At 52.8% G+C, this 27,366-nt stretch overlaps 1 protein-coding gene across 4 annotated transcripts in view; it reads right to left on the minus strand.

Annotated features, from left to right (window-relative positions):
* Sh3pxd2a (SH3 and PX domains 2A) overlaps window positions 1–27,366 on the minus strand; it is a 203,561-nt gene that overhangs the window by 15,227 nt on the left and 160,968 nt on the right. For 3 of the 4 annotated variants that reach the window (XM_055591630.1, XM_055591629.1, XM_055591632.1), the window contains 2 exons: window positions 7,904–8,017; window positions 4,316–4,399 (listed from right to left, as the gene is read on the minus strand). In XM_055591630.1, coding sequence (XP_055447605.1) covers window positions 4,316–4,399; window positions 7,904–8,017 — 198 coding nt within the window. The remainder of the gene's footprint in view (window positions 1–4,315; window positions 4,400–7,903; window positions 8,018–27,366) is intronic. The other variant, XM_055591631.1, reaches the window with a different exon arrangement.

The following is a 27,366-nucleotide window of genomic DNA, read 5'->3' on the forward strand; positions in this document are numbered from 1 at the left end:
GAGAGGGAGGGGGGGGGGGGGGGGGGGGGGGGGGGGGGGGGGGGGGTCCCTGCTGTTCCCAGGATAAGCCAAAGCCAGGCAGGATTCTGGGGAGCCAGCAAAGCCTCAGGCAGTGTGAGAACAGGTCCTCCAAGCCAGGGTGTGGGGGCCCTCGAGTTTGGAAAAATCTGCTTTTCCTAGGGTCTAAGTCAAGAAACTGAGATGGATGCTGGGTATCTCCTGAAGGCCTTGAACCCTAGCACATCCCCACCTCAGAAAATGCCATGTCCCATCTATACTCCATCTGTAAGATTCCAGCCCTGTAAACCTCTTAAATTCTCTCAGCCTGACTTCTGGATGATTTCAGGGGTACCTTCCCTGAGTTTTCCCCATTAATAGCAGACTACGGCATTTCCATAAAGCAAGCTCTATAGGCAGGAAGACCTCAAGCCCCCTCCCCCTCCTGTAGAGCCGCATGCCTATCCCCCTGTGTGCCTTGAGGGGGAGGGTCCAAGTTTTCCCATAGCACTAGGATCTTGGAAAGAGCTTGTGGGGAAGGCTGAGCAGCAGACATCTTCCTGGGCACCCCTAAGGGCCCAGGGCTTCCATGTCTACTGAGATCCATTCCTGATGGGCAACTGACTGGCTGAGGCCACCCGCCTCTACAAGAGTGTTGCTGGCCTGGGGCCCAGGGAGGAGCATGCTGCCTCCTTCCCCCACTGGAAGAAGTGGTCAGCCCATGGGAGGACTTCCCTGAATCCTGCTGTGCTGATGCTTTCCTGGAGGTCTGCAGTGGTACCCAGCACACACAGTAGGGGCTGCTACTGTAGAGGCTTGGTCTCTATCAGAGAAGAGGAAAGCAGGGACTAGCAGGGACTTAATGAAAAGCTTGCTTGGGAGCTCAAAAGAGCAGGAGCCTGGCCAAAGAGCAGCATGCTGCTCCTGGCCCTCAGCTGTGATAGCCACCCCCGGACCTTGTCAGGCAGCCTGCCTCAGCTTCTGGGTGGCTATGGGGGTTAGGCGGGAGCCGCCACACCAACGCCCTGCTGTGGGAGGCCATCCATTCATTCTCCCCTGCATTAACAGGGTGCTGTCTGCAGCCCTGCCCTGGGCCAATAGCATTTCCCTCTGGTAGAGGCAACTGTCCTGCCAGGTTGCAGGACAGAGCTGATGGACCATGGGCCATGCTTGTAAAACTGCCAAAAAGCAAAAGGTGGCTGAAGGCCACAGGAGGCCGCACAGCTCTTCATTAGGCTGGCTCTTAGCATAGGCCTTTCTCGGCATCAGCTAAGGAGAGCTCTGCTCAGGGCCTGCAGATTCCATTCCAGCTCTGCCCAGCCAGATCCTGACGAGGGCTCTGGAGAAGTTCCGCAGGCTCCAGGCCAACCCTCTTCTCTCTTGCCTGCTCCATTTTCCAGTGGGGCACAGTAAACCCTGGCCTAGCCAGTGGCTAGAGGGACAGCGCCAGGTCTGGGGATCCAGGGCCTGAGGTCCAGGCAAGGCCTGGGCTCCACATTTTGCCGTTGTTCGGCCAGGCTATTTTTAAAAGCCTGTGGTTCGAGCAGGAAGCTATCAGGAAAGTTTTCCTAGGCAAGGTTGCTTTTGAAGAGAAAAATGACAGCCTTTCTCAGGGAAAGATTGGAGGAGCCCTGCCCTGCCCCATGGCTGAGAACAGGGCCCTGACCATGTGTTCAGCCTCTCAGATGCCAAGCCTGGCCACAGCAGCCTTTCATGTGTGTGTAGTGGACAGAGTCCAGGGCCAGCCACTTGGGACAGAGGGTAGAACCATGGGTATTGGTTCTGGCTAGTGAAGCTGGCTGCAAAAGACCCTGTACTTGGGCACTGGGAACATCATGCTTTCCCAGTTAAAATTCTGACTGGCACAGAGGTTCATTCTACCCTGGTCACTGTGGTCAGAGAAGAGTTCAGTCCTGGTTCCTAACAGGGCAAGGCAGCCAGACCACCTCTCCCTGACTGTCTCTTTGGACAGGTGGTTCCCAGCTCTGGGAGAGAGATGTCCACCTCTGGTTGTCACAGGTGACCTGGGTCTTGGGCCATCATCTTATAGGTGAGCTGAGGATAAGCAGAGACCCGTCCCCACTTCTGGACCTGGCCACAGAGCCTACGGTCAAGGGGAATGTCTAGACAGACAGATGTAAATGGTCTCTATAGATAGCTGAGTCTGCAGGGGGGCTGGGGTCTCTGGAAGAGATGCCCCTTTGAGAGACAGGGTTGAGGGAAGACAGGGAAGACAGGGTTGAGGGTCAGGGCTCCTGGGTTCTGTGATTACGCCATGCAGAGGCGATGGCACTCCTGCTCTGGTGCATGAAGGCTGGCCAGGAGGCTGGTGGGTGGGTAGGACGGGGGAGGTGGACAGCCTGTCTCAGTTTGGGAGGCAGGGGCTGAAAGACCTGCAGTTTCCAAACCGCAGAAGCTGCCTCTTTCCAAACACTTTCCTCCCTGTCAGCAGTCTCTCTGCTCCACTCCTGGCCCCTCCTCTGATTCCAAAGGCCTGGCCAGCCGAAGGATAGGGAGTGGAGGCCCCGGGAAGCACTGACTTCTCTGATCCGCTTACTTAGGACCCGCTGCTGGTTGCCGTCTCCAGCTCTACCACTCGAAGCGTAGTGCCCACCAGCCAGCTCTCTGCAAGCCCTCTTCAGCTGACTGATTTAATGCAACATAGTTCATATGGCTAGGGCTGGGAAGTGTGTGATAATGAACATGAAGTAATGGCTTGCCTTTGCTCATGCATAGGTGACTGCAGAATTATGATTACTTGGGGATTTACACCTACACATATTGTTTTGTCTGAATTTACCATGTCTTCATGGTATGAGGGGTGACATACATGTGTCATTTGTGGGTATTACTGTGGTTAAGCGATGATGTGACTGGGAGCCGTGAATTGTACACAAACTCCATTTGTGACTCTGTAAAGCAGCTGTATGCAGCAGGGCCTGTTGGGTGGCACTCCTGGAATTGCTCTGCGTGAGTGCCTATGTCCACAGGGCTGGGTGCATGGAGGTGGTGGCTGGATATGGCTATGACACACACCAGTCACACCTGTAGCCTCTAGGGCCTTGTGTGGGCCTGTCTCTGGTCTCCGTGTGCATCTGCGTGGTCATGCAGGCAACGGCATGTCTGTGGCTCAGCAAGTGATGGTATGTGGAACAGGCCAAACCTTTGTCCTCCTCGTGTGATTCTGGGCCCACATCCTATTTGTCTTTGCCACTAGAGCTAGAGGCCATGTTCCACCCCAGCCTCTTGGCAGAGCTGTTCCCGCCCTCCTCACTTTAGGGTGGCCCTGTATCGGCCCTCAGGGCCCACACTAAGCCCTGCCTCCTGACAAGCTGGGTTCTTTATGGCCAACACTGTGAGTCAGCTATTGGCTGTAGCCATGCTGGAGTCTGACATTCTGTAGCCTGATTCTTGGGGTAGGCACTGAAATACACTGTCATTTGGGAACAAGCTTTGAGGGTGAGCATGTTGAGTCATGGGTATGAGACCCTGCTTTCCAGAGAGGCCCGTGTTCACTATAATTCCACCTCAGCTTCCAGCTGTATGGTCACCACAAGGAGGATACTCTCTGCTCTACTCTCTGTGGGGCAGGAGAGACTGAGCACCCAGCATGAAGGTCTGTGTATGTTTAGGGGTGCATCCAGAGGCTGGCCCTCCCATCTCTCACTCCCCCGCCCCAAGTTCCTGGATGTTGGGAAGGATCTGGGCCAGACAGTCCTGACTCAGCAAATGTCACCTTCCCAGTCATCCCAGGGCCTCCCTGGAGCCCTTGACTGGGCTCCCTGAGATCCTGCTGAGGCCCCTCCTCAGCGTTGGTTGGGGAATGCTCTCATGCCATGATTAGTTTGGCTTCTGTGCCTATCTAGGTTCAGGTGGAGCTGCTGAAGAAGGGCTGTAGGCTGGCACAGCAGCTGACAGGAGAGCCGCAGCTGAGGGAGTCTTAATGGACAGCAGTAATAAAGGACAAAAGCCCTGGTGGGAACAGAAAGCTTTGCTCTCTCTCATATGCAGTACCCGGGATAGGGATGGCCTTCCTTGGAGACCCAGGGACTTCCCTCATACCTCTCTTCCCTTCCAAGGAACATAAAAACTCATCATGAGTCTCACATCCCTGATGCCCATGACACTAGTAAGCCAAAGTACCACTCCAACTCCCAAGCAAGGCTCTGTCCCCAGTTCGAGCTGCAGTGAATGAGGAACCAATCTGGCCAGATCTGGGTGAGTCAGGAGACCAGAGGCAGAGAGCAGAGCAGGCAAAGGAGAGGGTGTTAGTGAGAGACGGGCAGCTGCAGGAGGAGAGGCAGGTGCCCGCGGTCACCTCGGCTGTGCTGCCTGCTGACCATCCCGCCCAGGGTCCACCGGCGATCCAGGCGCCGCAGGTGAGCTTTGCGTCTCTTGGACACTGGCGTGAGAGATGGTGATGGTGCCCACGGCCCACACGAATCAAACCGGTGGAGAGAATGGAAATGAGGATGAGAGGGGATGGTGGAGGGGAAGAGAGAGGGAATGTGTGCACACTGCTGGGTTACCCAGCTGGGTGAGGAGTGGTCTGGTGGTGGCACTGTCAACATGAAGAGACAAATTCAGCCAACCCCCTTAGAGATGGGAAGACCCATCTGCAGCCCCCAGAGATTCTCCCTGAGTTCTAGACAGCATTGCTCTCCACTCACCAAGCATGGCTGTCAACTTGCCACTATGGCCAGGGGAAACGGGGACCCTTCCATACTGGGTCAGAGCTCCCCCGCTAGGTGGGGTCTGGGGAGGGTGATGACTTTGCCTTGTATCTGAGTCCCCAGGGCCTTACATGTTACCAGGTACTAGCCCAGGGGAGGTTTGCTGAATGACACACACACTGGCAGATGCTACAGGCAAAGCTCTGTTCCGCTGTTAGCCTTTGATGGCTCTGATGACCAAGACCACAACTCCCCAGATTCTCACTGCTCAAATCTGCTGCCTGGACACCACTGCCACCGTCACAGATGAATGCTGAGTTCCCATGTACCTTCAGCCCTGGCCTGGCCCCCCACGCTCTGCCTTCTTAGATGACTCCTACGGGAATGGACATTGGACCAGGGCCCCAGAGTGCCAGCTCAACTCACCCCCTAGCACCAAAGGAAGCTGCCAGACTGCCTAGTTCTGGGGAGGGTGGCTGGCCGGTAGAGAGAGTAAAAGTAACACTGTCCACACCTGGGCCAAAATCCAGTAAAATCTCTGGGAATCTCCACTTGCCCCTGAGAAGAGTGGCCATGCAAACTGCTTCTTCTTCCTCTTCTTTCTTAAATTTTATTTTTTATTTTGTGTGTGTGCATGTATGCTCACAGATGGCAGAAGAGAACATTAGATCTCCTGGTACTAGGGTTTGAGATGCTTGTGAGCTGACATATGGATACCCATCTCCATATGGATATGGAGATTGAACCCAGGTCCTCCTGAAGAGCAGTCAGTGTTCTTAACTACTGAGCCATCTCTCTGGCCCTTCAAACTTCTTACAGAGGCCTAGCAACAGGCTAGGAATGTGGGCTCTAACACAGAGCATGAAGGCAGGAGAATTCTTAAAATGTGGCCAGAGTGCTGGAACACAAGTCCTACTAGAAGCATGCAAAGCAGCGACACCCATGTGCACTCATACTCATATACACACCTGTGGATACAGACATTGCCATGGCTGTCCCCTAATCCTAATCCATCAGGGTCAAAGTCTTCCACAATCTGTCAGCTGTCTTGACACAACTCAGAGTCATCTGAAGGGATCTCAGTTAGGGATTACTTCTATCAGATTAGACTGTAGCCATCCCAGGATGTTTTCTTTTTCCTTTTTTCCTTCTTTCCTTTCTTCCTTCCTCCCTTCCCTTCCTTCCTTCCTTCCTTCCTTCCTTCCTTCCTTCCTTCCTTCCTCCCTCCCTCCCTCCCTCCCTCCTTCCCTTCCTTCCTTCCATCCTTGACCAAGCTAGCCTTGAACTCACAGAGACTGGCTCTGCCCCTAGAGTACTCAGATTAAAGGCCCGTGCCACCATCACCCGACAATGGGCCAGTCTTTTGACTGTTAATTAATGCAGGAGGGTGTAGGTCCCTGTGGGCAGTATCATCCCTAGGTGGGGATGTCCTGGGCTGTTTAAGAAGCTGGCTGATCAGAAACTAGGGGTTAACCCAGTAAGCAGTATTCCCTTTTTCTGCTTCAAGCTCCTGCCGTGGCTACCCCTTGATCATCAAGGGAGAACTGTAACATGGAAGGGAAACAAACTCTTTGCTCCCCTAGCTTGCTGTATGTCTCGAGGTTTATCACAGCCACAGAAACCTCACCAGAACAATCTGGTTCCACTTGTTCCATGTAAAATGCCCATGTTACTCTAACCAGGCCTGCTGAGCTGTTTCCTGCTTTGTCTGGTTCTCTCTGGGGCCTCTACAGCCACCCAATACCTCTGCTCTGTGCTTCCTGCTGTAGCCTTTTATGTCATACACGGTCCCTGACACATGACACAGTAGTGAGGCTACCTGCACTCAGACCTGATGAGGACGAACATGGGACTGAACATCTTGAGCGTCTGACCCTGTAGTTAGACATATGACATATGTGTCATCTCCCAGAGTCGGTAATAGATTTGTTCCCGGCCTGGCATCAGGATGTTTGATGGTTTTAATTTAATTTAATTTTTTAAATTATTTTAAAATGGGGTCTCATGTAGCCCAGGCTAGCCTTGAACTCTTGATCCTCTCCCTCTGCCTTCCAAGTCTTAGGATTACAAGCATGCACTGCTACTCTCAGAGAGCTGCTGTTTTGAGAGGCCTGGCAGGCTATGAAGAGCAAGGCATTAGGTAGGCGACAAGGTCTGGGGATTACAGACAGACTGGTACAACAGAACTGAATAAAGTCAGATAAAGGCTCAAAGACTCGAGGAGGAACCTAGGATCTGGAGTCCTGGTACAAGGTGGATGTGTACTGAGTCCCTCCTCTAATCACAGGCTGGAATAAGGCACCGACATAAGCAGGGTAGGGGCCCAATCATCAACAGAGTAACTAACATCTTGGGGAAGGATGGATAAGGATCTGGCCCTGGCTGCCTATTTGGCTTGGGCAGCAGAGAGGAGGGGGATGGAGGCACAGGCCTGAAGGTGGCCTGAGCCGTGGGTGGGAGGTGTGTAACCCCTCAAGTGGCCTTCAGATGCTGCCACTTGGGTCTCTCCTACTGACTGACCATTAGGGAAAAGATTCCTGCTGCCATGCCACAGGAGAGTTGGAAGGCATTAGGAGCAGGGCGTGGAAAGTGGGGTGGCTCACAGTTACTGGGCCTGATGGCTTAGAGGGCAGAGGCAATCTCTGAAATGCACGGAGAAACACCCAGAAGAATCTTAACGGAGCCAGAGCTAGTCAGAAAGTAGTGTGGGAGCCTGAGCACCCCAGTGTCTGGTAAGCTGAGAGGGGGTTCACAGGACAGCCTGGGTCTGTACACGAGGCAACTATCAGTGTCCAGAGCAGGATCACAGAGGGAGACAACACACAGCAGAAACCATGTCCACCTGACTGCTTGGGGTCCGCTTTGCTGCAGGAAGTCCAGTGTGCAGCTGGGAGTAGAGGCAGGCCTTGTGGAGTTCTTGAGAGAAAGCCAGGGTTTCTAGCACTAAGCCTGTTCTCTACCACAATGGTGTCTGAGACCCATAACCCGGCAGAATGTTCCCTTTTCTGAGCCTCACAGGAGGGCTGACAAAGACAGGCCAGCATATGAGTTAACTGCATGGATTGGTCTCAGTGAATGAATCTCAATGGAAGGGGCTTGAGTAAAATCCAACGCACTGTAGTAATTCAGGTGGCTTAGGGAGAAGAGTCAGGGAACTGTGTCCATGAGGGGCTTGTCCTAGAAAACCCTTCAGTCAAGCTCTATTCCTCTGCTCAGAACCCAGAGACCCTCACCTTCCCCAGTCTTGGAGGTGTTGATGTCCGAGTCATCTCGCGTGCCATTCTGGGCCTCCAGGTAGGTGGCAGGGACCCAGCCTTGCTCCTCAGATGTGCTTACAAACCACCAACCTGCAAAGGGGACAAGAAAGAACAGGCTGTGAATGCCACAGGATGGGGGCCAGGATGTGGAGAGCAGGAGTGGCCAGAGGGCAAGGCGTGCCCAGAGGAAAGGCACTGAGCCGGGCGACCTGGGCACCTGGGAAAACCCTTGAGCAGCTACAGCAGCAAAGACAAATAGTCTTCCTGAGAGGAGGCACTGAGAGACCTCCACCTCATCCATGTCGTTTGCTCACTCACTGGTTCATTCATTCAAGAACCAGTTACAGAAAGAATATCTGAACCCCCCAGGTCTTGGGACCTCTGGCTGTCTTCAGACACTTACTTGCCCCATCTTCCCTCCCTTCTGTCCTTTGTCCTCCACATCATCTGGCCTCTGAGGGTCCTTTCTGTTCAAGGCAGACTTTCTGGGGCCAGTTCAGTCCCCAGGGTTTCTTTTGGGCAGCAAGTGGCAGCCTGAGAAGACACAGTGGAGGTTCTCCTAGACACCCCTAAACCGGGTTTGGCCTGGAGACTGCTTGATGGGTGACATGAAAACAATAGAGAGAAGAGGAGAACCAACAGTCCATCACAACTAGGCAGGCCTTAGAACTCAAGTCATTTCCTAAGCCTTAAGTTCAGCCCTCACTCTCCCTTACAACAGGCCTGGAGTCTGTGGTCTAGCCGTCCCCATCCTTCTAGGAGGTTCCACAGTGCTCTGCAAAGCCCACAGAAGCCCTGGCCTGTTTGCTTCAGAGATCTTAGTGGGTCATTGACTTTCTTGGGTCTCTGTTTCCTCTGCTGCTGACAGTGTTGGCCCAATTACCTAGCTTGAATCCTATGACCCGGGGCCCTTGCTGGCTGCTTGGCACAGGTCATGGTGTTCATCTCTCCCAGTGGTGAAAAAGAGGGCTGCAGGAGGCTCCTTCCCCACGGCACAGAGCAACTATATAGCCCTGACTAGAACCTGAGTATTGGGCCTGCCCTCTTGCACTGTGCTGTCCTGGCAAGACCAGGCCACAGACAACTTGCAGGGGACTTCTCATCTAAATCTTGGAGGCCCAAAGGCCTCCTGCATCAGGCTCATCACTTGGCCAGAAGAGGGGAGCTGGCTTTGATCTATCTACAAGATGATGGGCCTCTGGGTTAAGGAAGAAAGGAGATTTGACTTCTTATGAGAGAAGAGTTGAGGCTACTGAGCAATTCAGGACAGGGAGACGCTGGTACCTACCTGTGGGGACAGGGTTGTAAATACTGGTAGGCCAGAAGCTGTAATAATCTACTGATACCCACTAGAACTGCCTGCCTTTTGGGCTGTAGGTGTGGCTTTCAGGGCACCAGACAGCCAGACTCAACTTGGCTTCTGGGGAAAGAGACTGGTTCCAGGAGGCTCACATCTTGACAGAATGTGCTTTGAGTGGTGCTGAGAACTCATGACAGTGAGATGTTCACTTTGAGACCAAGGTCAAGCAGATGGTGCTTCTTGACTATGGGGAACCCCCTTAATCCTCTGCTTTTACCTCAAATGCTCTAACATTTGGGTAATAAATGCTGTCGGTGGCTGGAGAAGACTGATACAGTCGGCATTCATGGATATGAAGAGAGGGCTTAATTGACTACCTCTGTTGAACCAGGAAGCTCTCTAAGCACCACAAGCTGGCCAGTAAGTGCCAGGCTCTGTCTTCATTTTGATTTCCAAAGAGGTCTCTCTGTCTACTCTTTGCAGAGATGACTAGCAGGTGTCTCTGCAAGGGCTTTCTTTGGCTGCCCACTCACGGAGAGAGCAGGGAGGTAGCCACAGGGACAGAAAAATCACCAATGGCTCCTTCACCCTAGGCTTGAGGTGAAAGCCTTCCCCCTCCTCTGCTGTATTCAGGAGGGTGAAACACTCTGCAGGCTTAAGTGTCAAGCAGGTGGACCCCCAAGAACTCAAGGGATAGTTACCAACTTGGGGTCACTTTTTAAGAGGCTCCAAAGTTCACACCTGAATTTGCAGCTGGAGGCTGCACCCATATCTCATCACACACCTTTCTCCTGCTGGCCTGCAAAGCCCATTCAGCTGTGCTAAGTCAATGTCCAGCAGGCCACAGAGCGTCTGCATAGCCTGGCCGATATGGGAACCCTTCTTCTGGGAGTGGATCTCTCTGGGCTAGGGCCAGGGGGTTTACTGTCAGAGAACAAAATAGGATTGGCTTTGAGGAAACAGCTCAGAAGCAGGTGTCCTGGTGAGGATTTGTCAAGATCTCTTCATGACCAACTTTCTTCCATCCCAAGGTGTCTCCACTATCAGTGCCATCCTCTAAGGAATTTCCCAAAGCCCCAGGAAGGCAGGTAACTGGTGGTCTCATGGAGGCTGGGTGGTTATCTTCCAGTAATGGGTCGCCAAAGTCATTCTGAGCAGGACTAAGGGGGAATGTCCCTAAGGCAGAGGGTTGTGGAGGAAACCAAGGATGATGTCTCCTCTGCATCTGAGGCCTAGAACTCTGACTTTCCCAGCAGGATTTCCTTGTCAGTCCTGTCTAATCAGTCTGCATCTGAACTCCTGGGAGGCAGGTCCCTAAGCCAACCACATTCCTGTTGCTGCCCTCTCCTTCCTGTATGGACCTTTCTCCTGTCTCAGTGGGCTCTGACCCCAGGAGTCTGGGCCCTTCTCCCTTGCAGGCTTGTGTCCTCTCCCCTGATTTCCCTCATGGGTACTTTTGCTTGTACATGCTGCTTCCCCCTTCCTGTAGAAGCAGGGAGGTAGATGAAGGAAGCTCTTTGGTACTAGCTGTGTGGCTGGGCAAAGCATTATCACTAGGCTCCTGTGTACCTCACACTGTCTCTAGGTGCCCTTTTTAAAATGTGACATGCCACGACTTCTAAGGTGTCTGGCCACACCCAAATACATCATCTCCCCCGGACACCAACTTAAGAGGACTTCATTCCCTTGCTGTGGGCCTGAGCACTGGGGCTAAGACAGTCATCCTCCTTAGAGCCTGGTGGCCAGCACCGCCTAAAAACACTAGCCTGGGTTTCTAATCCAGCCCCAGTACTCCCAGGACTGGGCTGGGCAGCTTCTAAGCCCCGCTGGAACCAGGTAGGATAATGGCTGTAGAGAAAAGCCTATCACTGGCTCAGCTGTGGGCACCTCCACCAAGCCATGATGGGCATGAGTGAACATGGGTAGAGGACAGTGTCCACCTAGCTCCACACAAGACTCGCTAGGCTTGCTCCCACCCGTGGCTGCTAGCAGGCCTCTCCTGATGCTACTGACTCACACATCAGTTGCTATAACTGGGGCTCCTGACCCTAGCCACTGCTCTTCTACTGAGGGACAATCGGGCCCCAAACCTCTGAGTGTGGCCAGCTGGTGTGAGCCAGGGCACGCTGTGGGGTTTCCAGATGCACCGGAATGTGTGTACCTGTCCTGCAGTGTCTGTGCATGTACATGTGAATGGACAAGGGTCCACGGGGGGTGGGGGCAGTGATGCATGTATGTCCGTGTGTGCATGGGTAGGCACAGATACATGTGGGAACAGACCGAGGTCTAAAACTGCATGCATTTCACAGCCAAACACAGTAAGAACGCTCAGCTCCTCACACAGGCTACTTAGTCACTCTACAGGACATGAGAAAATAATGTCACTGTCGAGAAGTTTCCCGCTTTCCAGAGACGAGGAAGACCGAGGGAGTTCAGCTAGCGTGTGGAGTCTCAGCCACTATAAATGAAGTGTGTTTGTCTCCTGCGTGACAGTAGGGGTGACTCCTTGACATGCTGGGTCCTTGACTACTGGCACTTATGTTATCCTGGCTTTATATATCCTAGCTGTGTGTGTGACCTTGGGCAAGCTACTAGACCTTCCTGAGTCTCAGTCTAATGTCCCTTCTGACATTAGAGGAACCAAGGGGGCCCATCTCGTAAGGGTGAAGAGGAGACTCGGAGAAGGCATCAGTGGCTGAGTTGAGCCAGTGCCAGGTGGTGGTGCTGTTAATCACTAGGCGTCCATATCCCACGGATGGCTGAGGTGATGTTCTTTCCACACAAGCAAGATAGCCATTCCACGTAGAGGGCCCCCAGGGGTAGGCAGGAGCCCCCAATCCCTGTTGCTGAATGGAGAACTGCAAAGGAACTTGTTTCAGGGGGCCCAAGAGGGAGCTCCGTGTGGGTGTGTGACATGCAAGAGAAGCCCCAGGCTGGGGAGTCATCTATGAGAGCAGGCTCCTGCAGCCGCCCCTGCTCCTCTTCCTTCCCTGGGTTCCTTCCCAGGAATTACAGGCCATTCACGGGCAGCCCTGCTTGGTAGGCCTCCTCAAGAACCTCCCCCTTTATCTTGGTCCAAGTGCCAAGGACAGAGAGAGAGAGAGAGAGAGAGAGAGAGAGAGAGAGAGAGAAACAAGAGCTGTGCCCAGCATGTTCAGCTAAGGGTGGGGATGTAGAAGGCATGGACCAAGTCCAGCCCCAGGCAGGATCTGCTCAGGCTCTGGAGCCAGATGCCCGGTCTCAGGCCACAGGCAAATCTTTGGTGACCACTGGGCTGTTAACCTAAGAATCTATCTATCTGGCCAGTTTCTGGGAATGATTTTATAACTGAATCTTTCCAATGCTGGCACTTGGAGGTAGGGTTAGACAAAGAAAAAAGAGAGAGAAAAGACCAGAAGGAAAGAGAGAGGCATAGGAAGAAGAGCAGTGAGAGAGCAGCTGGGGCTGAGCCTCTCCAGGAGGGGGCAGAGCCTAGTTGGGGCTGGGGGAGTGGCAGGAAGTGATGGGCACTCCCAGGCCACTTCTGTCCCCAGGGTGACCAGGCCACAATGGCCTCCTTAAGTAGGGAGGATAATGAGCTCATTAGGGCCAGAGTGAGGCCAGCTGTATACAATTAGGATGTTAATAAAGTCTTGTGAGGTCACTGCTCAGCCTAGGACAAAGCAGTAGGCGGGGGAGGGGAGACCCTACTCCTTTCTCCTCTTCTGAAATCCTCCCAATCCTACCAGATGCAGAGATGGGTCCTCCTTGAGGCCCTTCGCTTCCCACTCTTCTGGCTCTGCTGACCCTGGGACCGGACCCAGTTTGGATCCTGGCTTCACTACTTCCTAACTGGGCCACTGGGCCTCTTCGAGCCTCACTGGCATGCTAGGATAATGACTGTCTACAGGGGGCAGGGGGGCACAGTACTGTCAGTCACCTAGGATTTTTATTGAGCTCCTGGCACTGGTGCCAGGCACTCTCAGTGAAAGGAAAATCACTCCCTAAGAACACACCTGGAGGTTCCCCTTTCCCACCAACCCCAGGCAGGGCATGCAGCTGTTGTCCTCCCTGCTCCAGCCTTGGTGGCAGCCCCTTGGTCCACACCCAGGATTTCGAGACAGGCTACAGCTCTGGTTCTGGAACCTGAGAAACCTTGCAACCCTAAGGTGAGCTCCAGCCCTTGCTTTTGTACCCGCTACAGTGTCCTCTTTCCCACGTGAGCTAACGACACTCACCTCAGAGCCGAGTTCATATGTGGCACTATCTCTAACCCAGGCCTCCTACGGCTTCCATACCCAGGTTGCAAAGGGTGTCATGGAACCAAATATTGAAGAAACTGCAGACATTTTGGGTCTTGATTCTGGGGGGCCAGAAGCCCATCCTACCAGAATCCTCATCTAGCACCCTAATCTGCGTCCATAAATGCAAGTGTTTCCTTGGCATAGGCTTGGAGAAGTGGGAGAGTGAGGATTAGTAGGCATCAAATGATGAAGAGAGTCGGGAGATGTAAAGAGGAGGGGAGGCCTGTCACTACCACTCAGCCCCTGGCCAGTGCTGAGCCCTAAGGCCCTGGCCTCCGCTTCATTTCCTTCCTATCACTGTACAGCAGATCCAGGGCTTCTCTCTAGAGGGACCAGAGGAACAGGAAATGCATCCCACTCCTACATGCTGTGCCTTTAAGAACAGTGAAAGGCCAGCCTCCCTGGGCCAGGCCTCCCCTGGTCAGAAGGCTCTGTCACTGCATCCTCTTGCCAAGACACACTCCAGTTCTCAGCATGTGGCCTCCACTGTCCAAAGAAAACAGGAGAGGCTTTGGAGCTGGTCACAGCCTCCCCAGTCCCTCCTGTGCACACCCACACAGCCCTGCCCTCCTGACCCACTCACCTACTCCTACCCTCGGCACTCACCCTATTTTGTTGTCCAAGGCCCACTCCCTTCCCCCATGTGGGGCCTTGAGGCCATAGGGCCCAGAACCTTCCCAGGGTGCCTGGATTCCAAGACCATGAGCACAAACTGCCTACATCACCATTTGGAAGGCTCTGTGGAGTCCGTGGCAGGGAGGCAGGAGCTCAGCTGCTGCCACCTCTCCTAGTTTGGGCTGCCTACCTCACTGGATGAACCCGGAGTTAGGCTGGGGTCTGTCAAGCCCACAGAGCTCTGATGGAGCCGAGCAAGTCAGTGTTCTGGGTGAGGTACTGAGAAGGTGGTTATCTACCAAGCATTTGCAGGCAGAGAGAGGTACATGACAGAAGAGAAGGCAGAGACAGGTTTAAAACGGCTCTCCAACTATAGACTGTATGGGATCAACCCCAGCCCTTCCTAACTAATGAAATTTGTAGCTATTTCCTCATCTGTAAAGTGGCCCTACAGTGTGTGTGTGTATGGATCAGATACACCTTATTGTTCTAACAATACAATGTATAGCAATAATATCCAATTACACATTAGATAAAAAGATTTCAAAATGACACCTGATTTCGAACTGTTTGCCAAGAGCTAGCCTTCCATTATTTTAAGTGCAAACCTTGGAGAAGAAATGAAGACCTCAGGGTTGGGCAGAAGGATCGTAAGTGATCAGCGCCTGTGTGCATGTGTGTAAGGGAGATTTAGTCTTGGTGACACTGTCATTTGGTTTTGATCTGGGGAGGTATGGATCTGATGCATTGGGCACGGTGGTGAACATCATGTAGTGGGAGGCAGAGGCAGGAGGATCAGAAGTTCAGTGTCATCCTTTACTCAATAGAGAGCTTGAGGCCAGCCTTGGCTGCATGAGACCCCGGGAAGGAAGAAAGGAAGAGAGGGAAAGAGGAGAAAAAAATACGTAGATCTGGCAATATTTAGGGTAGACAGGGTGGTGGGGATGGAGGGTAAAGGACTAGGAAATGCAGGACAGCAGAGCACCAGGGCACAGCCACAGGCTGGGTGAGTTAAGGAATGAGCCTGCTTGGCTAAGTGCCACAGGAGGGCCCAGGCAGCTCCTGCCCTGCATGTGCTAGTGGCTGGTGCAAGGCTTTTTGCAGAAAGGGAAGATGCCCAGTGATCAGATCTGGAGTGAGGGGAGAATTCATAGAGAGGGGGCTTGAGGGGCCTGGCAGATACGGTCTGCTTGGGAGCAGAAGGGACACTGTGTGGGAGCATTAGCATGGGCAGAGTGGAGGAGGAAGGGCTCATCCTGGTGACATCCAGGATGGGGAGAGGGGAGAAAGGAGATGGAGACAGAGACAGGCACTGTTTCTTGTCCACCTTTTCATCTCCCAAACAGGAGATGTGCTCAGAAAGGCCTCGACCCAGCGAGGTAATGTTTAAAAAGAGGTAAGGAATATGAGCAGTAGGACAGAAGTGGCTCTGGGAAGGAGACCTCTGAAGATGACAGAGGAACGGAAACTGCAGAAAGTGAACAGAGACAGGCATGAGCTGCTTAGACTCGGGGCTGACTGGTCACATTCTGAGCAGCAGAACTCCTCAAAAAGTGACGACATATCCCCTACAATCCCCGAAAAGGAGCGAAGTGTCTTCCCTGAGGAGGGTGGAGGACAGGGGTCTGTGGCCCCATGCTCAGAGTGGGTCCTGGACTGAGATGCAACCGGGGGGAAGTGGACCCAGTTAGAGGAGGCAACACTGTCAAAGGTGTGGCTACCTGCAAATGCTGTTGGGTCTGCTTTGAGGAGGATCCTGTAAGCACTTGGCAAAGGATCTATACATCACCATCAGGAGTCTCAAGATGCTGAAATGGGAGCAAGGCTGGGGGACGCAAAAATACGCCAGGCCCCAGCTTTCAAGGAAGAAGGAGGCAAATGCTAGAGCAGAGAGTAATGCTTCAGCGAAGGTCATGGAATCAGCAAGGCAGATTCCCCAGGGGATGCTCACTAGGGCTCTACAGACTGACCCAACTATGCTGGACGGAGAAGCAGGCCTGGGGTGCTGGTAGCCAAGTGACCTGCTAGCAGGTCAGGATGGACCAAAGCACACACTTCTGGGCCCTTGAGTCCATGTAATTTCCCCAGCCTCTGGGGCTGTAGGGCTCCAGGAGCCCCAGCTGCTGGCTGGTAGAAGCCTGTCCTGATAGATGTTTTAATCAGCACAGGGTAAGAACATACACACTGCACCATCTCATTGAGGAGGCTGAGAAGAGGCTGTGCCAGGACCAGAGGGAGAAGGGGGGCCTAAACAGATGGTAATGACAAGTTAGGATCTAACAAGATGCTAAGTATCATATGGCAAGATGAAAAGGCACAACTTAATACAGGGACCTCAGAAGTGGGTTTCCACTGTCTCTATGGACCTGGTAGAGAATGCTGGCTTGGTGATGTGACTCAGCAGTTAAGGATACATACTGCTCTTGCAGAGGAACTGAGTTCCTAGCACCCAACTTGGGCATCTCAGAACTATCTGTAACTCCAGCTCCAGGGGATCTGATGCTTCCGGCTTGTGGGCACCCAAACACAAGTGCACATACCCTTACACAGATGACCCCCTCCCCCAACCCACATAATTAGAAAGTGAAAATACCCAGGGCAAAGGAGGATTGGCTTGGCAACAAGGGGAAACAAGGGGTGTCTCCCGACCTGAAACCCCAAGCTGCCTTAGGAATGACTGCAAGCCACACAGCTAAGTGGCTGCATCAGGATTAGCAGGTCTGACTCTTGAGGCAGCCTTCATCCAGCTCTCCTTCAGAACACCCCACCATTCATTCCTTACGGAGGAGACCAACACCATGCACTTCCACCTTAACATGGGTTCTGGGGATCCAACTCTGGTTTCCAGGCTTGTGAAGCATGCGCATGCTCAGTCGGTGCACCTCAGCAGCCCTGATGGTGCAGTCACTCACCCGCAAACTATCTCGCCGTTGAGAGCAGCCCGTTAACTGGCTCCTCCCCGAGCCACTGCTGCTTCCAAGCCACCCAGTCTCAAAATACTCAAAGGTGTGGCTTTTACCCCATCAGCCCCGCCTCCAAGTTACACCTTCTCTGTGCTGTGGGAAGGGTAAGGCAGGGACACCCACCTAGTATGAGATCTGCACCCCAAGGGCTTTTCCAGGTAATAGCGAGCTCAGATCAGCATTTCTCAAACCTCAGATGTCCCCACACCACACCACATCTTTGCCATTTCCCACAGCTACGTAGTCTATAGCTTGCATAATACAAAGCTGGGGGCCATCCAAATGGGGACAAACTCTGAAAAATGTATTATGGTTTCACTGTTGCATGAGCAGCACAGAATGTACTCTAAACATGCACCTAGGTGGTCTAGCTCAGTTCACTGAAGGGGTCTTGTGATATAATGAAGAGATGTCATAAGTGTGAATCGTGAGACCAGTAACATCCTAACGTAGCAGACTGCGTTAGAGTAATTTTTTTAACTATATGAATAGGAACACATAGTAAAACAATGCTAAAAACTATGTACAATAAATATATGTTAAGTAATATATAGTTATTCATCAGTTATATTTATATACTGGGCATAACTGTGTGTATGCTGTATCTTTCTATAATGGATACTGCAGCTTAAATTGTTGAGCCAGAAACGGTGGCGCAACCTTAAATCCCTGTGCTGGTAGGGCAGAGGCAGGCAGATCTCTGGGAGTTCAAGGCCAGTTAGGGCTACATAGTGAAATCCTGTTCTAAAATATATATACATACACACATATACACAGACACTGGGACTCCTGTGATAGACAGACAGACAGATAGATAGATACTGTTAGGGTTTTTTGTTTTGTTTTGTTCCTTTAAGTCAGAGTCTCATATGTGGCCCAGGCTGTCCTTGGACTTGTGGTCTCCTGCCCCTGCCCCCTGAATGTGGGGACACAGCAACGCAGGTCTATTTACATCACAATCATCAACATGAGTTACATTTTCCACTATGACATTACAACAGCTCCAGCAACGCCAGGAGATAGACATTCACTTCTGTTCTAACCTTATATATGGGCTGTATCCTGTTCCCTCCATTCCTGAGGAGATCTGAGGAGACAGCCAGTCATTGTAGAACACCAAACCAAGACAGAAAGGGACCGACCGTGCCCACCGTGTGAAACAGACGCGTTGCATACTGCCAAGACACCGAAAGAACCGCGCCGGGGGGTGGGAGGTGAGGTGGATGATGGTTCCAGGGAACACACCTCCTATCAGAATTGACACCTGCTTGTCTGTGGAGCTGGAGGAAGAGGCTGGATGAGGCACTTGTGAGTAAGGAAAGGAATCTGAAATCCCATGGCCTGCCAGGACCGTGGGGAGAGGGAAAAACAAAACAACACAACACAACAAAACAAAACCCGAAAGAGCAAAGCACCTAGCAACATGACTTTCTTTGTTTTGGCAGTGCGGAGCTAAGGCTGTGGGCTACCCTGTGGCTATTAATTTGAGGGGTAGGTAGCAGTGCTGGAAAGTGAAGCTAGAATCTTGTGAAAAGTTCTACTACTATTCCCCAGCCTGTCTGGTAATCTCAGTTGTTTGATTTTATCTTATGATTTTGTGAGTGTGTGTCTGTGTGTGTGTCTTGTGTGTGCAGGTGCCTCTGGAGGCCAGAAGAAGGTGTCACATGCCATGAAACTGGAGTCACCAGTGGTTGTAAGCTGCCTGATAGAGGCATGGGCTGGGAATAGGACTCAAGTCCTCTGGGGGGGCAGAAAGCACTCTTTCCAGGACCTAAGAAGAACGGACATGTGCATGTAACAGCATATGTGTTCCTCTTCTCTTTTGCTAAAACTAGAAGTTTCCTGGCTTCACTGAGTAGGTTTCTACTAGGAGCTGAAACCTCCCTCCCAGCTGAGTCCAGCCCCTCTTCAATTGGGCAAAAATAAAACGGGGGCAATTGCAACTTTAAAGACCATCTCTATAAACAAAACAAACCCACTCTACAATTTGTCGAGGGCATTCCTCCCTCCAAACCCTCCTTATTTAATTTCTGGGGAATTTTAAATAGAGGCTTGCAATGATTCTGCTCCGCCTGACGTCAGTGGCTTTCTGACAACGTGGATTCCTCTGCGCAGTGTGGGGAGCCACCAATGCCCCTGCTTTTCCAGGCTCCCTTCCCAGTTGGAAACTCAGAGCCTCCAGTGTCACCCTGTGAGAAAGTGTTCCTCTTGGGGCCCTTTAACTGCAGTCCTTACCCCAAGCCCTCCAACAGCTCATCAAGCTACTGAGCAACACCTGTACTAGTGTTTGCTTAAGCTGACAGCTTAAAACAAAATGTAAATACGCTCCCAGAAAGATGTCCTCCTGTGCCGTATACTGCACGCAAAACTACTATCCACGTAGAAGATAACTGGAAAAATACATCCAGCAATGCCTTGAAGCTACTAAGGCAGGTTCAACAAGAGGCACCCGATCAGGGCACATTTTCCCGTAAAGGCTACTGATGAATTCACTAACACTGCAGGAGCCCCAGCGAGCACTTTCTCCTCTACCCAAGGTGGAGTCGAAGAGAAGCAAGGAAACAGAGAGCTACTTGGCAGGTATCCAGGAGCACATGTGTACAAACTACTCTTTGGGAAACACTGATTGGTGCTGTGGCTTAACATCCTGCGGGCCCCGGGCTACCCACAGCTACACAAAACACAGAGCCTCCACACAACCTACACACATGTAGCTCAGCCACCAGCAAGCGTTGAGGTGGCCTACAGATGACTCCCTTCTGAAAAATGGAAACAGACCCCTGCCCTCCCTACCGTGGGGTTGCTCCGAGGTAACAGAGGGGAAACTTGCTTTGGAGAGGCTCTAGGTCACTGGGGCCAAATTCAGGAATCCATTAGACTCCTCTACCCCGCCCCCTCGATGTCACTACTGCCAGGGACTTAAGGGTCGCCTACCGATGCCTGTCAGAGAAAAAGGATGGGAAGTAACTGCTACTTGGTTATTTTCTTTATCTACAGCCACATGGAATTCGAATATCAGCCCAGTTTTATAGATAGAAGGCCTGGAGCAGACACTTAGCTGCTCACAGGCTTGCTAGTCACAGGCTGGCTTCTCAGTAGCCTGGGAGCACTAGTATTTCTATGTCTCCCTATCAGCTGTCACTCTGGCTTCCTCCCCTCAGCTGCCCTGGCACCCTGACCTGAGGGTTGAGTTGACCATGTTCTCAGCCAGAGCAAGACATCTCTGAGGACAACATCTTGTTGTTCAGCTTGGCATCCTGCAGGGCCCCAGCCTGGCTTGCAGGTTTTGGACAGAGAAGGGGCCGTTGAGAACACAAGGCGATGAGAGAGTGGCACCGGCTTCTCTGGTCTATGCAGTCACACCCAGGCCCTCTCAGCACAGGCTCAAGATCCCCCACGCTCAGCTTCTGGGGTCCATGTAAGCTGGGCTGGTTCTCCTCAGCCCCCATCACCTTCTGCTCGAAGGGACTGCAGCTATTCCCTGGGCAATCCTTCTCCAGCTCCCCAGTGCTGGGGAGTAACTGACAGCACCCCCTCTCACTGGGGGGGCTCCCACAGGGGACTGAGATACAGAATGTTTTTCTTGGCTGTCTGAATGGCCGCAGCCACACAGGAGGCAGGCACTCCCATCCACAAGAGCTGGAACCCTGAAACCTGCTGGTGAACCCAACTGGAACATTTCCACTTCGGCCTCTCCCCTCTCAGGGATGGAAAAGCAAAGTTCAGGGAGGACAGGAGGCCACTCAAGAGGGACAGGCCTATTCTCAGGTTAAGGCTCCTGGAGGGACAGGGGATGGGAAAGATACCCGTCTGAGGCAGCCATGCAGTCTGGCTACAGGCTCCACCAGGATCATGTGCACAGTTTCACATCCAGGGTCCATGAGGAAGCCCTCCCCTGAGGGTACCACCTGGAGCTCTGGAGAGGGTTGTCCCAAATACCTGATCCCCTTGCCCCCTGAGAACAGAGGGGAGACAGCTGCACCCAAATCAGCTTCCTTGCCACTGTGTCCTACTCAGTGCCTACAGAACCACGGAGGAGTTTCCGGGTGCTGCACAGCATACGTGAAGGCCAGCTGACGGCCTGAGTTCCGTGGCCGTGGCTCTTTGGCCCGTGTAATGGAGGCCACACCACTACCCTGTGCAGGGCAGTGGGAATGATAACCACAAGGGAGGGTGTTCGTCTCCATGCCTGGCATAAAGCTAATTCTAGGTCCACTCACTTGCCTTCTGCATAGGTGTCTCATTGTCTCCAGAAAGCATCAAATCTCTGCATCTCCTTGTCCTGGGATGACTGCTGTGGAGCCTTGGAGGGGTTTGGAGTAGTGCAGCAGGAGGCTCTCTGAATGTCCTGCTCCACTTCACTTCACTTCCATGTCTCCATGGGTAGCACCAACTTATTTCCTGATTCCTGAGACTGTGTCTGATGCAGATGCTACCCCAATGTCAGAGAAAGATCCCTTTAAACCAGCTATTCCCCTAGTCCATGCCCAGCTCACTACACACTCTCCACAATGATTGGCCAGGCAGCGGTGACAGACACATAGGATTACCAATGAGAGAGGCAGCTCTTTCAATACTACCAACAGTGGGGGGAGGGGCACACACATGCAGAAGGTCCTCTTAGCCGAGCAGTGATGGCCAACTGTTTCCTCTTTAATTCTTCTACGAAGGTCTTTCTAACACACGTCTGTGCCTGGCACACACAACAGGAGATAAAGGTCCATACGTGAATAGATAAACAAAAGTGTCTCCTGTCTCTGCTGGCTACATGCTTGCTTGTTTGCTTGGGTCTGGATTTCTCCATTCTGAATAAGGCTGATCAGTTCCCTCTCTGCAGGCAGAGGTGAGGGAGGAAGCTGGGGAGTTAACTGATTTAGCCTGCCCTCTGTATTCTCATCCCTCAGCTGCCAACTTGCCCAACCAATTCTGAACTCTTGGAGGGGCAGCTCCATTCTAGAAAGATTCTTTAGTGAGAAGGCCTAGCCAGAGTCCTGCAGCAGAAAGCGGGACAGAGATGGGCTACAAGAATCCCTTTCCTCTGTTTTGGCAATGACAGGCCCAAGACACTCCCATCTAAGTCTCTAGCCCTTAGCTGTGGCACGCTACAATGCCATTTCATGGAGAAGAAGCAGTATTGGTACATGTCATCAGCTTAGCCTGCCCCTTAAACTGGAACCCTGTGTCTCTATTCCCTTCCCTCTGCCTTGGCCTCTGGATCAGAACCTGCCTGCTTGGCTTAGCTCTCATCCAGTTACCCACCTGGGAACTACATCTCCAAGGTTAGGTGGTGGACTATCCCCATGGAGTTTGAGAGATGGGCCTGTGGAGTGCAGATTGGAGTGAGGCCTAAAATGTTCCCTATTGCTGTGTCAATGTCAAGAGGCTTTGACCCCACTGTAAGCGGAAGACCTCTGGAGGGAAGTTTGTATTTGCCTATGCAATGAGGCCTAGGACAGTGCTGGGCCCTGGAAGCAGAAGAGGATATATATTTATAAGGTGGTGAGGCAGGACCCCTGGATGATAATTTTCCTTATGCAAATCTCAGATGATGAGCTAAACGCCTTCCTTCCTCTCCAATGATGGCTGGTTATAATCCCACTTTGGTGACAAGGTCCACACTGTCCCTAAGATCTGCTCAGCACTTGGGAACCATGCCCCACACAAAGCCATGGCTCTGCCACACTGATGGCCTAGGAGTGGGTCAGTCCATCTGAGGCTTGCCTGCGAAGCACCAGTTGAGGTAGGGGAAAAGAAAGAGAAATAGCTCACACCCCTATGGCTAGTATAGACCCCAACATTCCAGTGTGCTAAGGCATATTCTTTGAGACAGCCACCTGATCTCCCCCATCACTCACTGTGAAAGCACATGGCACACATGCAGAAAATGCCAGGGTACTTGGATGGTGAGTGTGCCCTTGCGAAGGAAGCCCCAGGAAGGCAGGAAGGACTCTGGAAAAGTTGGATTTCCCAGTTCACCTCAAAGAGGAGTGGATAAGGCAAACTGTTCAGGGCAATTCCCAGCCCCAACACTAATGGAGCCTGGTGGAGCCCTCCAAAGTGGGCTCCCTGGCTTGAATTCTGGCCTCTTTAAGGCCCAGAGCTATGGCTTTCACAGATCTTGTTTAACTTGAGAGGGTGGGGGAGGGGCCGAGGAAAACTGCATTCCTCCCCATCAAAGCCAAGAGTCTAAAGTAAGACTTCTGGTTGTAAGTGATCGCAGTCTGTTTGTGATTATGGCCCTGGCTTTCTGGCAGGGCAGCCCTGGAACCCCACAGTCTTGCTGACGGGAGGGGACACTCTCCCTCACTTGGGTAATCATGTCCTCATCTGACATGACCCCTCTGCTTCCAACAGTTCTCCATGGCAACTCCTCAAAAACATCATTTAAAGAGGGGGAAAAGCCACCCCAAAACCCTATCACGAAAATTCTTTCTGTTCCAGGCAAGTCCTAGAAAATCCAAGAAGCACCAGCTGCCTCAGTGGCTGATGTCATGGGGGGGGGGGGGACACCGGACCACCCTCGCCCTCTTCCTTTCATCAGGGAGAACAATGCACACACACATGGAAGCCCCTTTGCTGCCACAGTAAAGCGGCTCAGGGAAGCTCAGCTGTTCTCTCTGCGGAAATTTAATCTGCAAAGCATTTGGCCTCACAAAGTCCGTTCCAAAGGTGTCCGGGAGCCCGCGTTCCCTGTGATCACTGTTACAAACCCAGGGAGGCTTGCAGCCATTGACCCAATTGGCAGCTGGGGAGAGCTGGCTGGGGGATGGGCAACATGGCCACTTTCCCCTCCCCTGTGCCTTCTGTGTAGAGACAGACTATGTTTATACAGGCCTAGGGGTGGGAGATATCAAAACTCCAAGGATCTCCACACCATGGGGACAAAGAGGCTACTGGCTCAGTTGATAAAAGTACAGCGGCTAGGGAATTCGGGAGCTCCAGCTCAAAGAAGCAACGGTGGCCACTACTGTCACCCCTGTACCCTTCAGATAAGGGCGGCCGGTGTTCTAAGGGACAAAGTGGCTTGAGGTCATCCCCTTAACTGGCAGTTGAGCTTAGAGCCCAGGTTGACCAGGACCATCTTATGCAATGCCTGGCATTCCTTCCGGAATGGCTCCACAGTTCTGCCCATTAACATGACACCCTGAGCACTGTGCCAAGTGGCAATCCCTTGGCCCAGTGCCTCAGGCAAGAAGTGGGTGTCTCGAGCTGGCAGCAAGCACCACAAGGCTAGAGAGAGGTTAGTTGGTCAAGCCAGCCGTGGTAGTAGTTGGTGGTGGAGGTGCTGGGTGGCCCAGGAACCTGAGAGCCTGTGCTTTTGTCACACTTGCTTGCTATCTGTCTCCTCCCATCAAAGCAGCTCAGACCAGCCAACAACTCAAATACGTGAGCACAACCAGCCATGGGCAGGCTGGGCCCATGAGAGAACAGAAAACAAATGAGAAAGTCAGAGTGTCCGGGAGTGCCAGGACTGGGTACCTAGCCAACGGCAACAGAAACCTTCTTGAAAGGAAAGGAGGCTGCAGGGACTGGGTCTGGGGTCTGATGGGGACTCAGCCAGACATGGACAGCACGGCATCCTCTGGAGAACACCAACTTGTCTTCACTCTAGAGCCAAGGCTGGACAAGCAAGTCTGCATTTTCAGGCTGTGTATGCACACGTGTTAGGGAAATGAGCCTCTAAGTACACAGCGATGGGGATGTAAAGCTAAAATCGCAGCTGCAGCCTAAAGGGCCCAGCTGGGGAGCAGGGGTTTGGCAGGAGGAGCGGCCTCAAAGCCCTGCTCCTGTCCTTCAGTACCTGCGACATTGCTTCTTGGCCTTAGAAGCTGGCTCCTCAGTACCAAAGTCCCACAGCCATGAGGCAGCCCTGCCCGTTTCCTACCCTCCGCACAGCACGGAGTAACTCTTATTTGGCATCACACAACAGGCCCAGTCTACTTACTGCAGCTGGACCCTTCCACCCGTTCACTCTGCATGCCACACCTGGCTCCTGCCTGCCTCTCCCTGTTTAAGATGTGCCTTCTTCAGAAGCCTTCTCTCCACCCAGTCCAGCACTGAGCCTCCATCCACCCCACAGCACCTGGGCCCTGTGCCTCCCTGAGCCCTCGCCTCCTGTGGTTGGTCAGCATCGCCTTGCTTTTGGCATCACATGGTGGAGAGCACCAGCTCACAGTGTCTAGTGGGCTACAGGCAGTCTCAGGAATGTCACTGTCAGCAGGGGCAAGACATCGGCAGCTTTCTCTACCTCAGTCCTATGCACGCCACAGCAGCTTCTCAATGTTGCTGACTAAGCTACCTGCCTGCTAGGGAAGCAAGATTCCCCTGAGTAAGGCTGGAGGAGAGGAAGGAGCGGAGACAAGGACAGAGGAGCTATTCCGTGTGGTATGTGGCTGGAGGAGACGGCTCGGATGGTTCTGTTTGGTGGCAAGCAGAGAGAGGCAGCCAGGACCGGAGGTCCCTGGACTAGTGCCAGGGAGGCACAGCTCAGGCTCCACCCAAGCCCCTCCAGACCTGCCACTCACATAGGCCAGCCCCTCCTGAAGGACCTGGGGAGCCGAGACAGGGAACTCAGGGTACTTTCTCCCGTCTCCTCCAGTCTCTCTGACCCGAAGCACTTGCCTGCTCCAGGGGATCTGCCCTCTGCTTCCTAGCTTTTGGGGTTTGGTGTGGGGAACTCACACAGCAAAGCTTTCTGGGGTTTGGCCTTCTAAAGAAGCAAAATCCGGCTGCAAGCGCTCAGGCTCCCAACCTGGACAGACTATACGGTACGCAACGCCAGTGCCTGCCTTCCTGGCTGTGCAGCGTTGGGGCAAGTTACCTCGCTTTTCTGGTTTTCAGTTTCCTCCTTGGAGAGACAGAACACCAAGTTCCACCTTGCCTCTTATCAACAGTTTTAAAAACCACACGGGTTTCTATCCTATGAAACTTAAAATATTATGATTCAGAAAGAGATCACCTTGGAAAAAGCTCAAAGCTGGCAGGAACAGGCATTTCCCCAGGTGGCCTTGACCTCTCTCATGATGATTCCCAGCAGGCAGCTAAGAGAACAGACATGCAGACTTCTGGCCGCTTAGGTTTCCAGACATGGTGAGCCAAAGCTGGCGGAGCAATGCTGATGGAGCAGGCCGCAGGAGAGAGAGACATGCCTTCACGCACCAGTTTCGGACCCAGGCACAGTTTGCTCCCTTTACCACTCATCCTTGGCAGACTGACTCTGAGTTTGGCTTTCTCTTTCCTGTGGTGCCCCTGGGCCATTTCCCCGCAATCTAGTCCACTAGAAGCTTTAAAGAAACATGAATTTTCACAGGAGCCTGAGAGATGCCCAGCTAGGAAGGGAAATAGAGCAGACAAATAGTTTCATATCACATACGCCAGTTACAAAGAGATGAACTTGAGCTATAGCAACCAGAAGCTTCCCTCCATTTTGAGGGATTCAACAGGCTCCAACCTGGGGAGCCCTACGGAACACTGATTCCCACAAGACTTTTCATGTCTTATGAGCTAACTGGATCACCCTGGCTGCTCCCCACCTTCAGACTAGGATTCTCGGTCAGCACTGGACACCCAGAGGATGAGGTTATGGAATCTGAAAAGATGCTGATAGGAACGAGGGTGGTTGCCATGGGCTACCCTCAGCTACCACCACAACAATTACTGAAAACCCAAGTGCTGAAGTGTGTGATATTGAGCAGCCACAGGGTAAGCTGGGAAAAGAACAAGGAGGGGGCAATTTCCCAACCCCAAATTCCCTGAGGTCCTGACAAATTACACTCCCCAGAAAGCGCGTGCCCTGCACTTGGCTCCAACCATTACATAAGAGCAGAGGGCATGTGGGAAGAGCTGCTCCCTGTTCTTCAGCTGGGGAGCAAGACCTGCCACTTCTCCTGGGGACAAAAGCACGCATGTGTGTGCAGGGCAGGGTCTCCGGGACTGCCCACTCACAGGCAAGAGAGGACCGAATCCCAAGAGTCGGGTGACCTCTCTCTACAGAGATATCAGCAGGTGACTGGCTGCCATGCCCGTCCAACCTGAGCAGGGTGGAAACGAGACAGAGGGACCGTCCAGCCCCCGTTGCCCTGCCTGCTGTCCGGCAGCTGGTTCCTGGCCTGTGCCTGGCAGCACCAGGATCTACAAGCTCTTGGATGCCTTCCTGATGCAGCCATGGCCGGTGTAGCTCCAGGGAAGAACTATTTCTAGAGCCTCCTTGTCCCCTGCCACCTGCCCTTGCTGCCCTCAAGCTCCAGGAAGGTGGGCTCCAAGCTCCCCTCATCAGGC

The sequence above is a fragment of the Psammomys obesus genome, unplaced genomic scaffold (genome assembly GCF_907164565.1).
Source record: "Psammomys obesus unplaced genomic scaffold, mPsaObe1.curated_primary_1811, whole genome shotgun sequence".
NCBI classification, from domain to species: Eukaryota; Metazoa; Chordata; class Mammalia; order Rodentia; family Muridae; genus Psammomys; species Psammomys obesus.